The 20,080-nt window shown below is 47.2% G+C and overlaps 1 protein-coding gene across 5 annotated transcripts in view; it reads right to left on the reverse strand.

Annotated features, from left to right (window-relative positions):
* FNIP1 (folliculin interacting protein 1) overlaps positions 1 to 20,080 on the reverse strand; it is a 343,332-nt gene that overhangs the window by 226,588 nt on the left and 96,664 nt on the right. For all 5 annotated transcript variants that reach the window (XM_085618038.1, XM_085618035.1, XM_085618039.1 and 2 more), the window contains exon 2: positions 11,430 to 11,556. In XM_085618038.1, coding sequence (XP_085474164.1) covers positions 11,430 to 11,556 — 127 coding nt within the window. The remainder of the gene's footprint in view (positions 1 to 11,429; positions 11,557 to 20,080) is intronic.

Genomic DNA, 20,080 nt, shown 5'->3' on the forward strand with positions numbered 1-20,080 from the left:
GAAAATGGAGTACAAAATTGGGTAATATAAAACACATATTTGCAGCACACAGAAACAGAAGCTCAAAATAAAAAGCTATATAAGAATAGTGATTTTGATTATTACAGTAGAATACATCAAGAGCACAAATCAAATGAACGAAAGTGGGCAGCTTATGGTTTGAAATAAGTCAAAGACTTTTCCCTCCCTCTAGCCCAAAATAATCGAGTAGCCCTCCACAAGAACTCAGTACAGTCCAAACAGTTGAACATAATAGCCTGCCATTACATAACCCACACCAAACACGTGTATTTTCCCCACCATCTCTCTGAATTTTACCTTTGACTCAGACTTAACATCTAGCCTCTCTCAGCAGACGAGCCCAAAGTGAAAGCGACGGTGATATTAAATAAATAAAGGCGCTTAGCCATGCCTTGTTGGGAGGCGGGAGGGATCTGAAAGCGCCCGTGATGCTAAATAAATGAAGGCGCTTTCCCAGGCTGTGTTGGGAGGTGGGAGGGGCCTGAAAGCACCGGTGATATTAAATAAATAAAGGCGCTTTTATCATGGTGTGTTGTGAGGCGGAAGGGATCTGAAAGCACCAGCGATGTAAATAAAGGCATTTCACCATGCTGAGGTGGGAGGGGTACTCTAAGTTAATAAAAAGGAACCAAGTGCTGGCACACCTGGTCTCAAATATCCTGCCTTGTTCCGATAGGTGCTCATAATACGGACATATTCAAAAAAATCTTCACCCTGTCAAGAAGTTTCTGTCCTCTCCTTCTGGAAAAAAAGCAGCAAGGACAAAATCGCGTGTGTTAAAAAGCAATGACTCATGAGGTTTTGTTTCCTCTCCTCACTCTCGTTCCTCCTGTGTCCAGCTTGGACACAGAGCGACAGGGTAAGGGCATTGCCTGCTTGGGCTCTTTTGGGCCTGGAAACGGATTAGGGCCAGGAACACTGCATCGCCCTTCATTTTTCATAAGTAATCTGTTGGGAATAAGTGCCCCTCTGTGCATCCCATAGCTGCACACTGCTGGATAGTTGATCATGGGTACAGGACATAAGTACGAGGAAAGTAGTACTCGTCTGCTCCGGGACAAGCACTCTTATTGCCGAGAGACGAGTGTGTGTCTTATTCCTAAAGATGCACGATCAATTCCTCTCCACTGAAACACCAAACAGCGCAGCTACTGCAAGTGACAGCCTAAAACCAAGGAATGTTTGAGTTTAACCCTTCTTGTGAGGAAGCGTATACTCAGGCACAGCCTTACCCGTCATTATGGTTGCTTCGCTCTTCTGAACTTAAGCAAAGCAGTGAGCTTAGCCAACCGAAAAGCAAAACCATGAAGGTGGCTGAGGTGACATGAAGTACCACCGACACTGTTTTTTACATGTCAAATCACTAGCAGCTAATCAGGGGGCAGCTCGGCGCTTCCTGACAAGCGGGAGGTGGTGGGTAATGTAACGCCAAGAACAGTGCTGGATGCCAATCATTAGCGGCCCCGAAAATGGAAGTCGTGTTCCCCCAAACCCATCCCCCTTGTTATAAAGAGCTGACGACCGCCAAGTTAGTCAAAGTCCCGGAAGCGAGGTGGCCTCTTCGGAGGCAGCATTGGCGTATTGATGGGGACAGGAAGAGACTGTTGGCGAGACAGCTTCTGGAGGTTAATGGGCGCGCACGCACTCCTGTGCTTCATCATCCACAACCGGACAGACTTTATCGGAAAGTTGGAGACGGAAGTGCAAAATCGTAGGAGCTGCAAATAAGAAAATTGTGTTTGGGTATTAGCAGAACATTACATTTTTTTACACTCAAGATACAATCAAAAGGTGGCAAAAAGTTAATTTATTCCATAAGTGCTATAGCGGGAAAGTTGGAGACGGAGCAAAAGTGCAAGATAAGCAGTTAAGGGAAAATAAAACATGCGGCCGTGCGGCCGCTTTGATGTTTGATCGCGATCAAACATCAAAGCGGCCGTGGGGCCGCGAAAGTGAAAGTAATCGCGGGTCAAGTGCGGCGCGCGCATGCGCACATGCACTGTAGCTCTAGGCTGACCTGGTAGCACTTTTTGGAGCCCTCTCAATAAGTCTCGCCAGACCAGCGCATGCGCTGGGTCAGGCGAGACCTAAAAACAAGGCTGGTCCTTGCTCTGACAGTGCTCTGCTGAAACAACTTTACCTGCCCTCACACACTTTGGAATAAAAAATATTCCTCCCACCCTCTGTTGGTTTTGAAGGTGAGATATGGATCCCTGCCATATCCCACGCATCAGGGATTATACTAAAGCATTTTAGTGCTGCTGTTCGAATCACCACACTAAACTGCATTAGTCACGCATTATAAGAACCCCTGGACCACCCCACGACGAGGCTTGCTACTAACGTCAGCTCAGCTGCATAATATAAAAGGGGTGTACCAACACGTTAATATGGCTTGCTCTGCCTGCACCTCAGACATTTTCCTCTGACATTAGTGAAAATCAATCTTTTTACGTCCACTTTCGATATACAACGAGAGTTGCTCAGGCTCCGTGTATGGGCTGGACCACATGGTCTCGCACTGAAATAGAAACAAGCATTGGCATAGCCAATAGGTCTCGCTTTTGGGACCTTATAAGTATTTAGTTATGCAGCACAAAATCCTTGGAGCAACAACATCAACTGTTGCATGGCTAAACACTTATAATGTCCCAAAGGCGAGACCTATTGGCTATGCCAATGCTTGCTATTTGAGTTCCTGGGACCAATATTGCAATTAGGTGAATAATAAAGGATGCTGCTTGTTGCTGCAGGAGGAAAAAGCAGCTACAGTGTAATATCATTCCCCAGCGTTGCCTCCGGCTGTCAGCATCACACTTTTCAGAAGTGGCTCACCCAGCCACTTCAACTTCGAAGCGTGGCCCTTCCCGTATCATCACCATCAACCCGGCCAGACAAAATGTGAAGAAATGGCACCGTTAGGGCATCGCCTGACACCACATTTTGAACCGGAGTAAGCAAGTGGTCTTGTCAGCTCTTCGGGGTCAGGCGCTGAAGCCGGTTTTGTGGCCTAGCAAAATCATGCTCTGTGACAGCGACTGCAGCCCGAGCACAGACCTCGTAAAAACATGCCAGAGACGGGTGCATTTCAAACACGTACTCTTTGCTCTCTTCCTCTTGCGAACTGACACAAGGTGCCAAGCAGTCTGTCGTTCATGTTTGTTAAAGCATTTGTTAGATTCTGCTGGATTTTATTACAACCTCTATGCGAGGTAGTTGCAACATGCGCCCAAAGGGTGTTAGGCAAAACAGCGTGGGACGGACCCTTGGAGGTAAGTAGGTGTTACACGCGTGAAGTGAACTGTGCCATGCAAAACGTTTGCCCGCGCTTGCGTGTTATTGTTCAAGTATTCACATACACTCTACTTCTATCAATGCAGAAAATGTTCATGTCGCAATGCACGTGTGCAATGGTACTCACGATATTGACACATACCTGTGTTCCATATTTTGCATGTATGTGCTTTACACGACTTGTCCTTTGCTCATACGTACGGTTAGGAACATTGTGCAATTTTTTTAATAATGCATGAAAGTATTTTTTTTCGTGCCCTCCATTTTTATAATGAATGGCACGCCTCCCTTAGCATGACCTATTAAATTGAGCTGTTTGAAGGAATTTCCTACACTGCCCCAGTCATGCCTCGTCTTAGTCGGAAAAATAACTCCAAATTCATTTCTGCATGTTAGTGAATACCCAAAACAGCGCCACCTTCTGGATGTTAAACTAAATTGCATTGCAGTTCCCGGGTCAAACATCTATCGCTTCCTTAGGTACCTCCCGTAATTTAGTCCGCACCCCTCCTTGTCCATTTTGGCACAGATCTTGGTGAGAAAACAGACACACATATTTGGAACCTTTTTTGCCCTGGTGACCAGGTGGCCTCAAATTTGTTCACTTTTTTAACCAGATTTTTATTGCTGACAATAGCGAGTGGATAATATGTGAAATGAGCTGATGGTGTGTGCAAATCGGTCATAAATACTGCTTCGCTTGTTATCCCCTTCAATATCAATGGTCTCCACTTTTGGCAGTAAATAAAAAAAACAAGCAGGAAGTGGGATAAGGGAGGGGGTGGCAAATGGTGAGCACTTTCGCGGCCTCTTTGATGTTCTCAGTGGCCACGCGGCTCACTGAGAACATCAAAAGCGGCCGCAAAAAAGTGACCAGGCAGGCTGCCAAATGGTGCGCGCACCCTGCGCACATGCACTGTATTTGGAGGCCTGAAAAGCACTAGTTTGCACTTCCAAATCCCCCGTTTACAAAAGCTCTCGCCAGAGCAGCGCTAAAGCGCTGGCTCAGGCGAGACCTAAAAACCGCACTAGCTGCCTGCCGGAAACAGCACATGGATCCATTTGAGGCAATGCAGACCTTGCCTTGTTTTCCAGCACCATAATCAAAAGTATAGCTGTCGAGGTAGAATCTTTAGATCCCTCATTGAAGTTGTAAACTATTAGACAGCAGGACAGACTAAAGAACATTTCTTACTGATGATTTACAAAATGCGTTGTTTTTAATTCTGTGCACTAAAAGCCTCTGAGGAAACAGACGTTTTACTTCTCCAAACAATTACTAGCCTCCAAGACGTAATACTAGTTCAGTCACAGAGGAAGAAAACCACGAGTCAGTTCCTCGGCACCAATGAAGGCAACGAAATTCTGCTGAAAGTTGAGGATTGTGAAGCACATTGTAAGTTACAAATATAGCTTTCCTACCAGAAAAGCAAGCGGACCTCACTCACCAATCTCTCTCAGGGCATCACTAAGCTATGGCTACAGCCTTGCAAGTAGTGTCAGGAGAGTGAAACCCTATCGTGAGCTGTTCGAAAGAATCAATAGGCTGAAGAGACGTAAAGCTTCATCTTTACTTACTACCTTTAGTTCTGCTTCCCGTCACCCCCCCCCCCCCGAAAGAATATGTTATGGTCAAATTAACAATGATCTACACAGCACCAGCACTACTCAAATTGCATTCGTTCATGCTAGTATGGTTGGATTGTAGCAACAGACTGCTAATATGGTTTAAAAAAAACGTCAGTTTAAGTGTTTATGAACCTCGCACACCGACTTGGGCTAAACTATGAATTCTGGATAAAGGAGCAACAGTAAAGGAAATTCACATTCTTACTTTCTCAAGATCATACAGTCAGTGGGAACAAAAGGTTGCATCTCATACAAAACCAGCTGGTATTTCAATAAATTAAAAACTATAAAGGGGAAATCAATGTCCCTCTAGGCGATTTGGATCAAACAGACTTTGGCCAATTCAGAATTTTGAAAGGGCATAGAAAGTCATAGAAACACATGTTAAGAAAAGAAGAGTTTAACTAAATATTTGTTTACAACACTAAAAACTCTGGTTGCTTCAACAGAATTCAAACTCTTTCAGATCAACTCGTTAGACAGGTGTGTAACAGCCCCAACTCTTTTGCGGAAAAAAGTCTAAAATCTCAGGCAGGATATACAAGGTATGATAATGGATGAACGACAAATGGATTAATGAGGGATGAATGAATGGATGGATGAGGACGACGTCCTAATGCACCATATAATTTACGTTTGTACACCGTACCTGTTGGAAACGCTCCAGTTCTTGCACAACTCCAAAAAAGGAATGAGAGAGCACAGCAAACCGAGTACAGAACTATCAACCTCACAGGATTCATGTTTACATCTAATGTTCCAATTCCAATTCTTAACCCCTTCAGTGCCCATGACGAGCTGGACTCGTCATGGGCCGCGGTGGCGCTGTGCCCATGACGAGTCCAGCTCGTCATAGACCCCGCCCGCTAATGCAACGGCCGGCACTGGGCGGGGAAAGGGGCGGGCACTGAAGGGGTTAATGTATTTCAAAATGTAAACGTTTAGGCAGAGAGTGGAAATCAGTAAAATTCTGGTCGATAAGGAGACAGCGTAAAAGTGTTTGTCAATTCCCAGGTTTCCTGATAGAAAACCTATTACAATATTATTACTTGATGTGGTGTAAGGCAACTTCAATAGTTAGAACTTGTTTGCACCACAGAAGAGCAAGGACTCTGTTGCTAACCGCGTAGGCGTTATTATAACTGCTCAGTTTTCCGAGGAGAGCGTGCTCATCCCACACAAGCTTACTTGGAAAGGGCAATGCTCGAACGATGTTCCCAAGGAGGTCTGATACTAGGTCACAAACAAGTCCTCTCAACAACAAAACACATCCAAGAAGCAAAGGAAACTGCTCAACAATCGCTCCTTGCTTTAGGTAAACATTGGGAGTCGCCTGGATTGAACCAGAGATGCTCCATTGATTAAAACATTTTTTTTTTATTGGACTGATTTTATTTACCGGGTACAAGGGCTGAGAGCCTCCGAACGCATTGCAAGTTTAGAGTTGCAGGGCATACATAACCATGAACAACGGCTTATTTGAAACAAATGAAAAATAACATGCATAAGTACAAGCAAAATAATGCAAGTTCATATAAAATCAATAGTTCTGAGAAAAAACAACACAAGAGCATATATTGTTTCTAGGAGTCTGCAGTTCAGAATTAGTGAGCATAAAGTTGTGTAAACCTTTGCTCACTAGAGAAGGCAAAGTAAAGCCTTTAAGACTGTAAATACCCAGTTAAATATTGTATTGCAACATTTATATAGCGCTTACTACTCCTATGTGGGGCGCTGAAGCACATGCCTACATAGGTAGCATGCTACACAGAGTAGGGTGTGGGCAGAGGGTGTAGTCTTTGCTTTGATCCTGTGTGCGCAGTAATTCCATGTCGAGCGTGAGGACCACTGAGTTGCAGTTATGTTTAATTGGTTGCGGCACTTAGCAGTGTGATAAATATGGGAGAGAGGTGAGAAATTTATGGTTTTCAGTACGTTGGCAGCTTGGAGCAGCTCTGCGGGTACCTTTATAGCATTTCTTTTTTTCATAGTCCACTTAGCTGGTTACTGCACTGGGTTGACAATTTGTTGATATTCTGTATAAAGTTTATGGCCCTGGGCAGGTGTAGGTTAGGAGTAACACATGGATCACAGACCTACTGTGATGAAATTTGTTACTATCGTCCCATATCGGGTTGCGATTGTCAGATGTCAATTGGTAGTTGTAGCACGTAACTAATTGGGACTCAGAGGTGAACTAAATTAAAGTCATACAATTGTCAAGCAATGTGTGACAGATCTATTCAGTTATTCCATGCCTGTTCAGTTTGTGATGGGTGGTTTACTGCTGTGGACTGGCACAGTACTGGGTGATGGACATGACCCAAAGTAGCTTGTCTTATGTGAGCGTGTGTAAGCAGTATTAGTGTCTCGGCAGTGGATTGTAGTTCAAACAGACAGCATAATAATGTCCTAAGTGTATGGTATTAGCGTGTGATAAATATTGGACTATAATCACATTTTTATAGTACTAAATATCCCTGAAGAGGCATTGCAGCATTTGATGTAGGGAAGCAAGCTGCTTTGGAACCTAGGGTAAGAGCGTTTTATTTTTGGGGGGGGGCTTATTTTTCATTAATGAGATTAACCTTGCACTCTTAAAGAAACCATGCCATGCAATCTACTTCAGTTTCTAAGTGGTAGATTAAACTAATAGGAGTTAGGTGCGATTTTTATGAAAGGGGTTGGGATATGTGAATTCATGCATTGGTTGGTGGTACTAATAGATGAGCTACAGACTATTAGGTATTGTTAGGTTGCGGAGGTATGATTTTTAAAGGCGTGGTTGTGATCTTTGATGTGGGAAATTTGTAGAGTCAATAACAGGGATTGAGGTAAACATGCATGTGACTAAAAGTAGGCTGTGCTCAGAAAGAAGAGGCATGAAGAGGCTGGAAAGGAAGGACAGAATCCTTCGATGAAAAAAAATGTACCTGCTGAAAGGTAACACTTGGTAGGTCAAATTCACCTCGTGCCTTGCTACGCTCTAATATTTCTCAAGCGGAAGAAAGTCACTTGTTACTTTATTTGGATGCAGCAGCAGGAGTGTTTCAACACAAATGATGCGACTCCCTCTTGAACCTCCAATTCTTAACGCAGCTTCCTTTTTCACGTCTCTGAACTCACCGATAACCTCTGCAATACTATAAATGCCATTTTTTCTGCTAATCTGTCTCGAACCCATCACTTTTGACAGGATGGCCCACATGCTCTACCGTTCCCCATCATCCCTCTTACAAAGGGAATCTCAAGCAGTCCGCCAAAACTACTAGGATCTTTCACAAAATTCGTCATTGATTCACTCCTGCAAGACCTGCACCTCCCCATACCCAGTGAAGTTGGTACACCTTTTGACACATTGTACTTCATTATCCACCACTCTCCAATAGAGATCCCAGCACCCCCTGCAACCAAAAGATGAAACTCAGACTCAAAATACACATTAAATAAAAACTATGGAAGGCATGGTATTCTTCCAATTCTCCCGAAGACCAGTAAGTTCCTAAAATCACAAACGGTGTCTGTACAAGGCATAATAAATAACAAAACCAAAATTTGAAATCAAAGCAGTTAAAAACTGCCTAAACGTACTCTGTTCCATCATCCCATAAATGCTGTTGACAAATGAAAGAACCAATAATAACCTCTTCTTCATTAGCAAAATAAAACACTATAGAACCTAAAATCCCATACCCTGCAGGAAAATCTCTGCCTGGTATCCTGATATGCTTTCTTGCCTCATCTCACCTAATCTCATCAATACTATGCAATCTCTCAAAGTAACACGATACAAAGTCGAGTAAGCCTCTTCCTGAATCACCAGGATCCTTCCTCACGCTGCCATCAACCTAGAACCTATCATAAATATCTTCCTAAACTAGATATTCCCATCAACCCTGGCAAAATTCTTTCCCTGCTCCAAAGCCCAACATACACTCAGACATCCTCACCAATTACTGCCCCATCACCTGGTTGCTCTTTCTTAAAGTTCTCAAAAAGAGGTGTGGCACTTCAAGTGCAGATCACAAGGACCATCACTTTTGTCTAATGTCTGTGCTCTTTAGCAACAACACAGTTTTGCAGGATATGCCCTGCAAATCCCAAACAAAGGCAATTTAATACCTTCATATACTTCACGACCTCTCAGACGTCTTTGTCATTGTTGACAACCAACTTCTACTCAACAGCCGCTCCTCCTGTATGGAAATCTACAAATGGTTGGTCTTTTTTCTGGCACTCAGGCCACAACACATTTAAATGGACGCTTTTAAGTCTCCTTTAATCAGATTCAAACATGACTGTCGTCAAAATTGTCATTTCTTTCACCATTGATCCACTATCCATTGAGCCCTTATCCTACCGTCCGACTCCAGTCTACACCAGTACCCTATCAATATAGACCTATGTGTTAAGGTGTCATTGATGTCCAGAACCAAAGGTACTGCCTTGCCATCACTCAATTTTGGATGTCTTCAGTCTTCCTGAAACTGAATCCAACTGAGATAGAGTTCATAATGAAATGGAAGGCTGCTTGAATCCTAGCTTGGCCCGACTACATGCTGTTTATTATCTTCTCTCTCACCCGTGCCACTTAAACAGTAACATCAACACATGCCTCGTATTCAGTGAGCCCACAAAACTATTTTAAGAAGAGTAGTATCAGACCAGCCTCCTACAAGAATTAAATCCAGTCTCCGGTCCTGGTCTGCAAATGTGGCTATGTTCCCTATGTAACGAATCCCCCCTTGCTTTAGTAAATACCTACTCTAGCTTCAATAACCTTCATTTTTCGACATGTGATCCACTGTCCTAAGTAAATTGCTTTGCTGTCCCGCGAGGGTAGTGGAGTGCTATATAATTATACCTGCTAAAAGTAAAGTAAACAAATATATATTAACAGCAGACAAATACATATTTATCTTCATATTGAGAAAAAGCACAACTTACTTATTATGGAGAATAAAGGCCTGCAAGTAACTTAAATGAAAGCAAAGCTGAAATCAAAGTCAGTAAGAGATCATGGCTGTTTAATAGAAAGGGCCTGTGTAATGGTTTAGAGCTTGGCACTATATCCATCTCTCTTGTACAGGCACACAATAGTTAGTGTTAAATACTATTTTTATTCTTTATGTGATGCAGTGTATTATTGGATGAATGATTAGTAGAAATTCATGCATTCTTCATGTACTGGTGTGAACCTCAAATGTGTATATACCTTCTGTGACTACTTTTGGACTGCTGCTGTCCTCTAATTTGTATGTTAACTACATGCTGCATTGTTTTACTGCTCTTGACTCTTTCACTTGCCTTTTTGTAAAGATATAAAAAACTCAAATAAAAAAATTGAGAGAATAGTCTACAAGGGTACCGACTTTATGTTGCGTAGAATGTCTGCTTAAGAGGTGCGCCACACAAAAACAGTGCAATATTCTGGTTTTATGTATGATTAGGGTCTGTTGTGTAAGGAATAACTTGCTTCGTGTGGAGTGGGTGCTAAAAAAGATACATACACAAGATTTTTAGTAAGAGAAGGAGGGGCAGATGCTTAAGTGAACAGTTTTATGGCACTAATCAGCTAGTCTGAAGATGGTTCAGTATTCGAATGCGAGTCAGTGCAATGTGATCAGTTTGGGCTAACCCAATTGAATGAATGGTGCCATTTAAGAGGCAGCATATAGGGTCTACTTCAGGAGTCAAAGGTTGGATTTCAGAAGTCTGCCTGCAGGGTGCGGACGGAGTAGATTCTAGAGTGACAACGGATTGTGTCAATGAAAATGCGGCGGTATGGGAAAGGGCGTCACGTTTCGTAAGCCTTCTTCAGAAGAATGGAGCTGCCGGATGCATCAATGCCACTGATCTGAATGGAGAGGAGATTGTAATACATGAAGGTGTGTGGTGCAAAGGTGGACAGTCGATGAAAGCAATCGCTCTTCAAAAATACAAATAATCTAGCTTAAATCAGCCAATTGCGGGCTTTCTGTCCAGTAAACTCAACATTCATGCCTCAATGGTGGGGAAGCAGACATTAAATTTATGGACACCGGATATATTCAGAAAGAGCCAAGATACAAAGCAGATGATAAGACAACAAACAGCTGTTTAAAAGCCGTTCACATGATTTAAAATCTATCTTAGGCACGCAAATATCCTTTGCCTTGCAAATTGAAAGGGCTTCCAAGTCTATGACCTCGCATGGCAGGGATTGGGCTACTGAAAGTCATCAGAAAAAAAAAAGAAAAAAAATCAAAGGCATCACATGGCACAAAGCTTACTCAGAGTGCAAACGTCTTCCAAGGATAACATGACGGCTATGCTGTTTGGAGAAACAAAGCTGGAACAACCTGCAACACAAGCTGCATTTATATATAGTACAAAAAGGCCGCTCTTTGAAGTGCACGATTACTACAAAACATTTACGTCTGCAAACTCGCGTACTCCTGAAACAACCATAAAATAATGGCACCCCAAATTATTAGCAGTCTTACCGACACAGATCCTTCTTCTGTTTTTCGTTTAGCGCTGGAGTCAAACAAAACATTTCGCCCACGTCTCTCACAATCCTGGTATACAACCAAGCGTATCTGACTTGGATCGAACTCTGGAGAAGGCCAGCTGGAACAAGAGGGCACATTTATTAATATTTATCCTTTTACTCAAATGATTTTTTTCCTATTGTACACCTCAGTCTTCACATTATCACAGTGTACACCAGAGTAATAATTTGTTTGATAAAACACTTGTTAGAACACATTTTATCCACACAATTATGAAACAACAAAAATGCACTACCTCAACCTTACTGTCCTTAGTTTATCAACCTTCAAAGGATGAATGGCTGTGCTGGCCAATTTGAGATTGAAAATGTTAACCAATAGGTTGTCCACATATCGCCTTCAAGCAATCAAGTGACCGAGCTGCTTCAGGCGCACATTTATCGAAAAACATATGGTTACAGCCTCTTAAAGTTCTTGGTCAACAGTCTAACACCACTGCAATCCCACAAGAACGCAAAGGTTCATAGTTGTTCTAATATGCACAATATACACTAAATATGGATTGGGCAGCCCATAGCGCCCAAGAAAAAAGGTATCAGTGAAGAGAAGATAACCCGCAGGGCTTCTCCTAGGTTGTGTCCTCATGTGAAGTGTGGCAAACCGGAGGTTGATGTACGGAGAACCTCACAGAACACTTGAAGACGTGACCGGAACATCCACGTCCAAAGCATGTAATAGAAGAATATGTACATGGAGGTTTGCGGGTGCACAAAAACACACCGAGTTTTGATCAACCAAAAGATGTTAAGATGGCACAGTTCAGAGGTTTTCCATATGGACACACTTCTGGAGATGGGCAGTCTGTATAACTCTGAGGACTCAAACTGTGCCAAGTTTGCACATATGTGTTGGTTAGGCCAGTAAAAGATGTACAGTTCCTGGACTCTAAAAAGCACAAAGGGACATTTTTCTGCTTTCTATTGCAGTCGTGATATTGACTTGCTTGTCATATTGTGTTTTACACTACAACGTTTGTCATAGCTAAGCCCTTTAAATAACAGCTGTTACTATTACTCAATTAAATGATTTGTATTGCTCAACAACACACAATCCAACGCCACTATGAAAGCAACTACAGGAAGTATTTATGCTCCATGACCAGCAGCTCACCCAGTAATAGCGGACATTTGAAGCAACACTAGACCTTGAACTTCCAATCTACTCTTTCTGTCAAAAGAAACCTGTGTAAGCAATGAACTCAAACTCGTTCAAACACCATGCATCCAAAAAGAATCTAAGAGATATTAACAATGGCTAGATCTGATTCTAGAGTCTATTAGACGTGAAGGTCATAGGATGAGTGTGTCCAGTATTCCAATGAGCCCACAAAGTGACACTGCAGCACTGTACAAAAACTTCTCCACCACTGAACATGCGCCAAGAAATAGGAAGAGGATGCACCCAGTACAGAAAGATTCCTGCAGTTGCTCTACCAGTGGAAGCGATGAATTGCTGATATTCATGGGGGTGCCTCGGAAGACAAGAGCCCAGGACAACCATAGTCCAAGACTAATGAAATAGCCACCACAAAGGGAATAATAGTTCACCGCAACACCGCTAACTTTTCACAGCATAAGGGTTAGCTTTTGAAATCCAGTTTAAAGTACTTGTTATTGCCAAATCCTTTAGGAGATCAAATAAGGGGTCTGGAGGGCTTATTTAATTTCTGGCTTTGCAACTGGTTGGAAAATATGCCCGAGTGATGCATCAAGAATGGAGTTCAGCTTTCATATGGTAGAACGTGACGTATTATGTTTCAGTAGTGATATCGAAGAAATTCTCTTGTTTAGAAACCATTCAAATCAGGTATCTGCTGTCATAGCATATTTGTGTTTCAACAGCAGAGCCGCTGCGCAGGTTCAGGGCTGTGCAATGACAATGAATATAGGAAGGAGAATACCATAACAGAAACTACCCAAAACAAAATTCATTACAAATAATAGTCCAGGGAGTCATGCAACAGCTTCTTTAGCATATATGCCAATGATCGTTTCCATTGAAGTTAAGTTGACATGACGTGAGGCCACTTGGCAGCCATACAGGAGTAAAAGTGCGTATATGTAGGAGTATTGTGGGAACCTGTAGGTTACCTCTGTATATAAGTACCTGTGTGTTACCTATGTGTGTGAATGCAAGTACATGGCAGGAAGCCAGCAACTGCATTGCTTTCTAAGCATGTGTTGGAGCGTGTAGTACAACATTTTGTATACCCCCCCTATTTTGCATGCCTATACTAATTAAAATAATCTATTAATTATAATACTATTAATGTGTTTGCATGAAGTTTAATCAACATTACTAATGTACGAAATACACGTGGGATTTGCATTTTTGCATGGCTAAATAATTTGTAATTAACATATGCACGCATACTAATACTAGGAAAATAGAATATCGCATGATATATGTTGCTTTTGTGACGTTTTCGTAATGTTGCACCAGATGACATCAATGGGTGAATATGAACGCTTTAAATGTCGCCATACGCTAGAAAATTACATGCACATCGAGGGATTAGTAAGGGTTTAACATTTTATTCATTATTTCTATGTATTAATTACTCTTTTGTGTTTGTTTCGCTTAAGTTGTCCTTTGGGCCTAAAACTAAGATGGCCGCCGACTTGACACGACGTGATGGCCACCATTCCACGAGGTTTAGGGCCAAGTACGCCTGCGCTAGGACATGTACCAATGGCTCTCGCTGTACCCAAGCAAGACCACAGTGGGAAGCCCGCCAAGTACTTTAACAATGGACAGACACAAGGAACCGGATGGATCATGTATAATGACATAACCTCCTGAACAGTGTGAAACCTCACTGGACGATCCCAACCGACCAATGGGATAAGCCCAAATTTGGTAAAATGGGGGCGTGGCTTGGTGAGCCAAGATGGTGGACGAGCTTTGAGCTGGCTCCCGCCCGCCCGTTACATATATCCTGTATACTTATCCTTTTTCCCGGAGCTGAGGCACCCTGCTTCGAGGCTGTGGGGTGCGACTGGCAGCGGCGGCAGCCCGAGCGATCCTGGAGGTCTGGAGTCCCCCGTGAGCCGCCAGACGATCGAGCGGCGTTCCCGGCGCGAGTGGAGCAGCGGCGGGGACCCGCATTGAGCCCAGCAGTGGACGGACGGGGCGTGAGTGGCTGGCGGCGGAGCGGCGCCCTGGGGCAGAAGAGTCAGCCCAGCTTGGAGGGGACCTGTGGTGGGTTCCTGGAGCGCCCTGGCCCGGAGGGGCACGTGAGGCGGTGAGGTGCGGGGAGTGACCCCGCCGGGCAGTGGGCCCCACGTCAGCGTCGCTCCCCGGCTCTCTGTATGCCGCGTTTCCCCCCCCCCCCCCACACACCAGTGATCCGGGGGTTCGGCGGCCGATTCGGATCGCAGGGGGAGAGGGGACCTGTTGGGGGCTGCTGGGATGGACCGTCAGAAATCCGGCCCAGACAGGACGGGCTGCAGTATCCTTGACCCCCGAGACGGAGGGACCGGACTCAGTCGGCCGGCTGGGTGGGTGCGGACGTCGCGCCCTCCCCGGGGCATTATCCAAGAGGTGGCACCTGGATCCTACTGGTGGTGATTGGGCCTAGTCCGGTGAAGGCCGGTGGCACGCGGATCAGACGGCGGCGGCCTGGCGCGGGGAAGCCAGGACCCTGATCCCTACAGCTCCCACCAGACGGTTGGCGCTTCTGACTCTTCTCAGGGGCAGCATCCTGGAGGCGGCGTCGTAGGTGGCAGAGGAGACTTACCTTCGGGCCAGTCTGGTTTTGCGCGGCTGTGGCCTTGGAGCGGGGTCTGAGACGATGACCAAGGACAAACATGGTGGAGGCGCGGCGAAACAGGGCCGATAGATAAATTCACGGGCCCGGGCCTGGCGGGGACGGCCGCGGGGGGCTCCTCGGCCACGACGCCGGACAACGCAGCTCTCCTGGCAGCTATAACGCAATCTCGAGACATGCTGGATGCCAAGATTGGGGCAGTTGGGTCGGATGTGATGCTTCTGCGCCAGGATCTGCCCAATGCGGTTGCCCGCATCACGGAGACTGAAACCAGGGTGTCGGGAGTGGAGGATGAGGTGGCGACGCTGAGGAAGCAGGTTGCGGCCTTGGAGTCGACCCAGTGGGGCCTAGCGGGCAGGGTCGAGGATGCGGAAGGACGGGCCCGCAGAAACAACTTGCGCTTCGTGGGTTTTCCGGAAGGCTGCGAGGGGAGCAATATGGAGCGCTTTCTTTCCCAATGGCTGGAGGGTTGGCTCCCGCCGGAGTCGCTGTCCCGCTGCTTCGTGGTGGAGCAGGCGCACCGGGCACTTATCCAGAAGCCGCCGGTGGGTGCCCGTCCGCGGCCAGTCATCGCTAGAATCCTTAATTATCATGACAGGGATGTCATTCTCCACCAAGCCAGAGAGAAGGAGTCTCTTCACTTTGAAAACTCCCGCATCCTCGTCTTCCCGGATTACACGCGCATGGTCCAACAGCAGCGCCAGTCTTTCCTGGCAGCCAAGGCTCGGCTGCGAGAGCTTCATCTCTCCTACGCGCTTCTCTATCCAGCTCGCCTGAGGGTGGTCTATGAGTCCCGTACGTTGTTCTTTGATTCGCCGGAGGAAGTATTCAAATGGACAGATGAGACAGTAAAGCTGCGTCCTCATACACCCCCTGGTAGGGAATCGGACTCGTCCCAGAATGAGGTATCAGGAAACAATTCGCAGGGATTACCAAAGAGACAATGGCGTTCCAGATCCCGCCGTCGCAATAAGTCCGGGGGAGCCCTGCGTGGGGCTGGCCCGGTGACTGGTCATCAGCCGTCTGGGTCCTGAGGGCCCGGGAGTTCCCTGGGCTCGAGTTATGTTTGCTTTGCCTCATGGGCTAGCTTTCGGCTGCTTCATCTTCCTTTGGGCGCAGGGTTGCCTTGGCCCCGGAGAATGGCGTGAAGGGCAGATACCACCGTAGCAGGTTGCGGGTGGGGATTCTGTGTTTTAGTTGTGGGAGACAAGTTGGGGATCCATTGGTTGGAAACTCCTGAGGTCCACGGTTGGGGCCTTGGGATGTCTCTCACCGCGACAGGTACTTCAGTGTTTGTGAGGTATGGGGTGGGGGAGGCGGGGTTAGGGTGTGTGTTGATTAGTCGGGTTTTATGTTGGGTGTTGACCGCACTTTTGTACAGAGCTGGGCATGGGCAGAGAGACTTCGGAGTCTCTTCGTTGCTACCATACTATTGTCATACCTCCCATGGCGGCAGATTCCCGGGGGGGCTAGTGGGCGATTAGCCACAATAAAAGTGTTGAGCTGGAATGTCCGGGGCGCCCTGGACAAAATCAAGAGGGGGGCTATCCTGCAATATGCGAAGAGGGCCGCTGCTGATGTACTGCTCCTACAGGAGACGCACCTGTTGGGGACGAAAGTCCTATGCCTCCAGCGCTATGGCTACACACAAGTGTTTCACTCGGGGTTTGTTCAGGGCACCAGGGGCATAGGCATATTGGTACACAAACGGGTCCCATTCACGCATCATCAGACTTGGGCAGACACACATGGGAGATATATCTTCGCTCAGGGGCAGATAGGGGCGGAACAGGTAGTTTTTGGCAGTGTGTACACCCCCCCCCCTTGTCCTGGACATTTGCTGAACGACTCATGGCACTCTGGGCGGACATCCCAGATGTTCTGGGGATTATAGGGGGGGACTGGAATGATGTGATGGATCTCTCAAGAGACCGAAAGTCCGGGGGCGAGGGGAGGGTGGGCCTACGAAACTCAATGCACTGGTCGGTGGCCTAGCATGGGTGAATGCCTGGCGGCGCCGCCACAGCACTGCCCGTGAATACACTTACCTGTCGGCAGTACATGGCCCCTTCTCCCGCCTCGACTACATTTTCCTCTCTGGGGCCGCGGTGTCCCGATTGGAGGAAGCGGAGATTCTTCCGCGAGGGCTTTTGGATCATTCCCCAGTGTCTGCTGTCCTACGGATGGGGGGCGCGGGGCGGCCATTTAGTTGGCGGATCTCGGTGTGGCACCTGCAACAAAATGACTATAGGGCACATATGACTACGGCATTAGATCAATACTTGACACTGAATGTGGGATCCGTGTTCGGGGCAGACATGTTGTGGGAGGCGTGGAAGCCAACACTGCGCGGGGCGGATATCTCATACTGCGCAGCGGCCCGCTGCAAGCGCCGAGAGGGGCTGGTCCAAGCAGAGGCAGAGGTCGCGAAATTGGAACGTAAGGGTCGGGAGGATGGGGGTGAGGTGTCTCGCCGGCAGCTACTCTACGCACAGCAGACGTACGGTTCTCTCTTGCTCGACGAGGCACACCAGGCCTGGTTAGCCACCAGGAGTCAAGTATACCTATGGGGGGATAAATCAGGTGTGATGCTGCACAGGTTGCGTCAGGGTGTATATCATACCCAGGATCTCCCGGGGATTGTAGACCCGGAGGGCACACCTCTTGCGGATCCGGGTGCGCTCGACAATAGCTTCGCTACATACTATGCAGGCCTATATAGCCCCAGTGAATGTCTCACGAAAACGGAAGTAGAGCGGTTTCTACGTGATCACCCTATCAAGGCTCTATCAGAGGCGGCGCAGACTAAGCTGGATCTCCTGCTTACGGTGGAGGAATTCGGGGAAGCACTGGGTGGCCTCAACCAGGGCAAGGCCCCGGGCCCAAATGGGTTCCCAAGTGAGTTTTTCAAGAAGTATTTCCTCCAATTAGGTCCACATTACACGGCGGTGGTGGAGGAGGCTCGGGATTGTGGGTTGTTACCTCGGGACTGGAGGCATGCGGAAAATGTGGTGTTCCACAAACCAGGCAGACCCCCGGGGGAGCACGCCTCGTATCGTCCAATTTCCCTCCTTAACTTGGAGGCAAAAATCCTGGCGAAAGCCCTGGCCAACCGCCTCTTGCCATACATCACCTCGTTGGTTCACCCGGACTAGGCGGGTTTTATGCCATCCCGCGCAACGCGGCATAACATTCGGCGGGCTCACGTTGCGATCGCCGAGGTGCAGCGGTTGGGGGTTCCAGCCGCCCTGTTGTTGGCGGATATGGATCGGGCATTTGACTCCCTTAGCTGGCGATATCTGTTCCTGCTGCTGAAACGTTTGAATTTTGGTCCGCGGTTCATATCCTACGCGTGGTTTTTATACACGGAGCTTACGGCCTCGGTCAGGGTAGCGGGGGCGACCTCAGTGACTTTCCCAATACAACGTAGAACACGCCAGGGGTGCCCCCTGTCCCCCTATCTGTTTGCCCTGGCCATGGAGCCTTTGGCAGCCTGGGTGCGGATAAACGCGCAAATTTCCGGCTTTGAGTGGGAGAATGGACTATTCGATCGCATAGCTCTCTATGCGGACAACGTCTTATTTTTTCGAACAGATCTTGACCGCACGGGGCCCCGGCTACTCCATATTATGCAGATCTTTGGAGAGACTTCGGGTCTTTTCATGAATCCCCGGAAGTCTACCCTGTGGGTATTGGGAGGTCAGACTCAGTTGCAGGGGTGGGCCTCCACGGTGCGGATAGCGGCGGGGGGACTCAAGTATTTAGGGGTGTTCTTATCAACTACCCCGGCGGTTTCCTGGGAGCGTAATGTGGTGCCCGTGTGGGATCGTATTTGCCAAGACATCAAATTGTGGGCCCGCATGCCGCTCACCATATTCGGTCGGTCTGCGATCTTAAAGATGGTGGCCCTTCCCTGTCTTCTATACTAGCTACAGAATCATCCGTATAGGATTCCACTGGGCTGGTTCCGTTGGGTGAACTCGACCCTGGGTCAGTTCCTGTGGGAGGGTGGGGCGGTTCGGGTGGCCCTGCGGACGTGTTTCCTATCGACCTACGAGGGGGGGCTGGCCACGTCAGATATGCTTTCCTACTACCAGGCCTCCCACCTGCTGTTCCTGAACGAGTGGTGGTATGGGGATAGGGGGGATCCGGCCTACGCAGTGGAACGGCGACTTATGGCCCCACACACACTAAATACCCTGCTATACTCCGCCCCGTATCGGGCACGGTTGCCACCGGCGACGCAGGTAGTTTTTCAGATTTGGCGCCAGGCGCGGACACGAATTGGGTGGTGGAATGTGCTCACGCGGGAAACCCCCCTGTGGCACAATGGGCGACTACCACAGATAGCGGCCCTGTCCGGGTCTGAGGGGTGGAATCGGATAGGCATCTCCACCATAGGCAATGTGGTACGGGGGTGCGCCTTGAAGTCCTTTCAAGAGCTACAACAAGAATTCAGCATGCCCCGGACACAGTTTTATGGATACCTCCAATTCCGCCATGCACTCTCCCCCAGCCTAGCGGGTTTGGATTCCATAGCTGAGTTTAGCCCTGTGGAAGCGAAGCTCTTCATGTGGGACCTCCAAGAGCGAAAAATTTCCAAGATATACAGAACGCTCGTCATTCACAGCTCCTCCTCGCTCCAGTATCTAAAGGGGAAATGGGAGGGAGATGTTGGTCCCCTCGGGGGGGCGGCCATAGCTATTAGACTACGCCTTATTCAATTTAAATACTTGCACAGGGTTTATTTTACACGTAGGAGGCTGTGGCGGGCGGGACTGATCGCATCTCCGGAGTGTCTTCGATGCGGGCG

The sequence above is a fragment of the Triturus cristatus genome, chromosome 7 (assembly GCF_964204655.1).
Source record: "Triturus cristatus chromosome 7, aTriCri1.1, whole genome shotgun sequence".
Taxonomy (NCBI): domain Eukaryota; kingdom Metazoa; phylum Chordata; class Amphibia; order Caudata; family Salamandridae; genus Triturus; species Triturus cristatus.